The 4,608-nt window shown below is 34.9% G+C and overlaps 1 protein-coding gene across 1 annotated transcript; it reads right to left on the bottom strand.

The window, feature by feature from the left end:
* Positions 1-219: 219 nt before the first annotated feature.
* nppc (natriuretic peptide C) lies at positions 220-3,236 on the bottom strand. Its single transcript, XM_052539748.1, has 3 exons — positions 3,081-3,236; positions 1,886-2,184; positions 220-653 (listed from the first exon to the last, which is right to left on the bottom strand). Coding segments are annotated over exons 1-3 (393 nt in total). The 5' UTR covers positions 3,174-3,236; the 3' UTR covers positions 220-652.
* Between the last annotated feature and the right edge of the window lie 1,372 nt (positions 3,237-4,608).

A 4,608-nucleotide genomic window follows, 5' to 3' on the forward strand; every position in this document is an offset into this window, starting at 1 on the left:
TGGCCACTTAGTGGGTCAAAGTTAATCGTAGTGAGCAATGTTTTTGGACTCTTTTTTGCCATTTCAGTTAAAATTCAGCTAAACGCTTGCCTAATGTCTGAGAGATTCATCTGAACATAATGCTCTCTCATGTCCCCGCTTAGATTACACACACACACACACACACACGTCATAATTTGCACAAAATTAAATAGTAAAAACTTTACTGAACCGTTTAATTTTTTTTGCATCTGTGCATTTTTAATGATTTTTAAAACATTTACAACTATTAGAGACAAAATAGTTACAAACAGAATTGACCTGCAGTTTGCATTCGTTTCAAAATGTTACATAAATAAACTCATATTTATAAATATCTCTTTTATAAACATATAAATAGTTTTTAAAACATAAATACATTTATGCGAGAATGAAATACATGAATGTACAACAGCAGCAACAATATACAGCTTCTATCCACATCATCCGCCGTGTGTTTCTTTTCTTTTGCATGTATATGTTATTGAATTATTTCCTCTCGGTTGTGTGTTTCACTGTCCTCACAAATGGTTGTGGTAGTGGTTCATACCATGAGTCTGATTCTCTAGGTTTCTCCTCAGAAGAAGAGCAACTGAGTCTGTTCTGTCCACAGTGAATGACGTCCGTGACTCGTTCTGAAATCAAGAGCACATTTGGTCACACAGTCCGATCCTCAAACTCAAACGAAACCTGTCCGCTCCATAGTTAGTTATACACCACACTTACACACTCAGATCTGTTCAACCCACTGCACAGATCACATTGAGATGAACACAATAAAGCTCCATGCAATCATACAACAAATGCTATAATCTTATGTAAAGCCTTTTGCATATAAAAACTCATGATACTACATGATACATATGATATACATATACCGTTCTGTATGTATGGGCACAGAAAAGGTAATATGCAACACAAAATTGTATACCTATAGTAAAAATTAATAAATGCAATTAATTTGTTTGAATGAACCCCCCGCCCAAAAAATGCCTACAAATATCCAAGATTTAGATAGATAGATAGATAGATAGATAGATAGATAGATAGATAGATAGATAGATAGATAGATAGATAGATAGATAGATAGATAGATAGATAGATAGATAGATTAAAGAGTATATTTAAAAATACCAATGATTTTGACTATGTAGAATCTCCAGAAATAAAAAAGTGATAATTCAATAATATATATATATATATATATATATATATATATATATATATATATATATATATATATATATATATATATATATATTTATATATATATATAGTAATAAAAAAAATATTACCCTAAAATGTAGATACCTCTCAGAAATAATATTTACATATATTTAAATTATATATAATAATTAATTTAATATTAACATTAGTTTAAAAATGTGCTTTTTTATATTTGAAAAACTAATTAAAAATGTAAAAAATAGTTTACCCATAAAGAAAACAAACAAACAACAACATCAAAAACAATCATGACTTAGAACTTTCAGATATTATATATATAATTTGTAGAGATCTAAATCTAAATGTATTTATTTATTTATTTATTTAATATCTGTTAAGTTCTAAGTCATGCTTGTTTTTGTTGTTGTTGTTTTCTTTATGGGTAAACTCTTTGGACATTTTTAATTAGTTTTTAAAAAATAAAAAAGCAAACATTTTAAACTAATGTTAATATTTAATGAATTATTATATATAATGTAAATATATGTAAATATTATTTCTGAGAGGTATCTACATTTTAGGGTAATATTATTTTTTTATATTTTTTACTATATATACGCGCGCACAAACACGTGTCTAATTAAATGTAATTCATGTGAATATGTATTATTCATATTAAAGGATCTGGCGGGACACTCACCATGAGAGTTTATTGCCGGGCTGGTAATGAGAGGGCTGGCAGCCCATCCCGCTCATGGTTCCTATCCTGTCCATCTTGTGTCCGAAGCAGCCGCTCCGGGCCGTCGTTCCTCCCTTCTTAGATCCGGCTTTGAGTCTGCGTGAGCCGGGCTGGTCGTTCAGGATCCGAGCCCACGGGCCCTTGGCTCGAGTGTCCATGCGGAGGTCCCGGAGCAGACGGACTCGGTTCTCCATCCTCCTCTGGCTCTCATCGGACGCCAGGATCTCAGACAGATCCTCTCCCAACAGCATCCGCAGGGTCTACGGGACGGGACACATGATGCAGCACTTCAGAAACACTCTCAATACTCTCACCAGCCTCACAACTCAAAGTGCGCTCTTACTACTCGTGCGTGTCCTCAGTTTCATTTACTAAACATCCTTTTTTTTTTTTTTTTTTTTTTTGTCTATGTACACCGTAAAAATCTAATCTGGTACATAAGATATTTCAACCTGATCTGATTCTTAAAAAAAAAATATGTTATCGATTTTAGGTTTTATTAATATTAAACAAGATTTCTGACTTGAATAAACTAGTCTCCACGTTTAGTTAACCTGACAAAAAAAAAAAAAAAAAAAAAATAATAATAATAATAATAAAAAAAATAAATAAACGCACGATCCGGTTTGAGCTCCTCGAGCAGGAACTTTAAACTCTTCCCCAAAGTTCCATTTCAGCCTAAAATGGTTCGTCAGCTTCTGAATCAATCTATTAATATCAACAGAGACCTGTCAAGTGTTTAAATGTTAAAGTTTCAATAACAGCTCGATCGCGTCCAGTGTGGAAATGCACTTCTTTGTCGTGTCTGAGAAAGAGAAGCTGTTGACACATAAGCCTCAGAAATGAATGAATCAAAAGTTTTGCGCAAGTGTCCGAGTCTCCTGTAGCTCCTGCGCTCTAATGATGCTCCCAAATCGTGATGATGGGGAGGAGAAGGACACTGAAAGATGAACAGCAAAAAGTCCATTCTCTCATAGACTGCGCGCAACTGCGTATCCAAGCTTTCGCGCATCTTTTACCCAAGTTAAAATGATCTTATTATTAACTTTTATATATTAAACAGTGCATCATACATGCTTTAGGATTTGTTTCAGCCTGCTATATACAACACTAACTTTTTCAATTTGCTACATAGATGTCTAAATACGAAGCTCACCCTCTGTTCTGCCTGGGTTAGTGGTTTAGTCTCCGTGCTGACTGACAGAAGAGTCAGAATAAGTCCAGACGCCAGCAGATGCGAGACGATCATCGTGATGCTGCTTCAGTGCGAACACGAGCACGACTGTATTCACTCCCACAGGTGTCGAGCTCAACTCTTTCTCAAGGCAATTTCGGCTCAGGGTTTTATAGTCGTTGTGACATCATACCCCCCCCCCCCCCCCCCCCCCAATGGCTGCGTCATAGGTTACCGTTCATGATATCAATGACCAATAGGGTGTTTTTGTAGCTGATCAGAAGATATGTGTGCTGTAAGTTTAGTTTATTCATCGTTTGTCGTGACCACTTCAGTGTAAAGTGGGAAGTCAGAGAACAATAACCGCGAATCACCGGACTGCATCTCATTGGAGAGGTAAAATAAGTTACATTTGGTTTTAATCCCATATGACGTCTAAAGTCCTGCAAATATAGAAACAACTTAACATTCTGATAGACAGAAGGAAAAAAACAATTATTTGCATATTGGCATTATACACATGTATTTATGAAAACATTGTAAATTCGTTGTGAAAAATAATTATAATAATCTCAAATAAATAATACACTTATTCAAATTGCATTCATTACATATGCCATATGTAACTGACACTAAAATGTCAGCTGGAGTTAAAAAATAACACATATTGATGAGTAAAATAGCGCATCTGTGCGTGTTCAGAGGAAGGCAGACGTGAGAAGCAGTTTCTGGCTCGTGACACTGTGTGGCAGTATATACCGAATCAAATGTGTTCAGCAGCAGAGACGGGATAATCGTTTACAAACGAGGATTTTAAAACCAGTTTTAATTACACGTCGAGATACTTCAAGATGAATTTGTTATTAAGCTTGAGAGAAGTTGACACACTAGCCCAAAATAAAAAGACAACAATTCTTTCTTTCTTTTTTTTTTTTTTTTTTTTTTTGCTATCTCTCTTTTTTAGAATTGTTTTCATTTTTAAATGTAGCTAAAATACATTAAATAATGCACATGTGATGATGCATTTATGATGCATGACAATTTCCCCTCCCGATTGTTCACTTTAGGAGCAAGAAAATGTTCTCAGTGAAGATTTTCAAAGGCGAATGCTAATTGTGCAGCTCACTAGGGGTCCCTGATGTTAAGCTGTTGCACGCTGAAGGCATGGAAATGTACTTCAAACGTATATTTACAAAAATCTGAGTTGAAACCATCTTTAATGGATCAGTTCACCCCAAAATGTCAATTAGCTGAAAATGTATTAATATTCAAGCCATCCAAGATGTAGGTGAGTTTGTTTCTTCATCAGATTTGGAGAAATGTAGCATTGCATCACTGTCTCACCAGTGGATGCTCTGCAGTGAATGGGTGCCGTCAGAATGAGAGTCCAAACAGCTGATAAACACATCACAAGTGATCCACACCACTCCAGTCCATTAGTTAACATCCTGAGAAGACAAGACATGCATGTTTGTAAGAAACAAATCCATCATTAGGATGTTTATAATGC

Source organism: Carassius gibelio, chromosome A22 (genome assembly GCF_023724105.1).
Source record: "Carassius gibelio isolate Cgi1373 ecotype wild population from Czech Republic chromosome A22, carGib1.2-hapl.c, whole genome shotgun sequence".
In the NCBI taxonomy this organism is placed as follows: Eukaryota; Metazoa; Chordata; class Actinopteri; order Cypriniformes; family Cyprinidae; genus Carassius; species Carassius gibelio.

Bases quoted from the DNA above. Each gene is read 5' to 3' on its own strand.
- nppc (XM_052539748.1), bottom strand. From the start codon at position 3,173: ATGATCGTCTCGCATCTGCTGGCGTCTGGACTTATTCTGACTCTTCTG. The intron at 2,185-3,080 runs GTGAGCTTCGTA...CCCGTCCCGTAG, and splicing joins TAACCCAGGCAGAACAGAGG to ACCCTGCGGATGCTGTTGGG.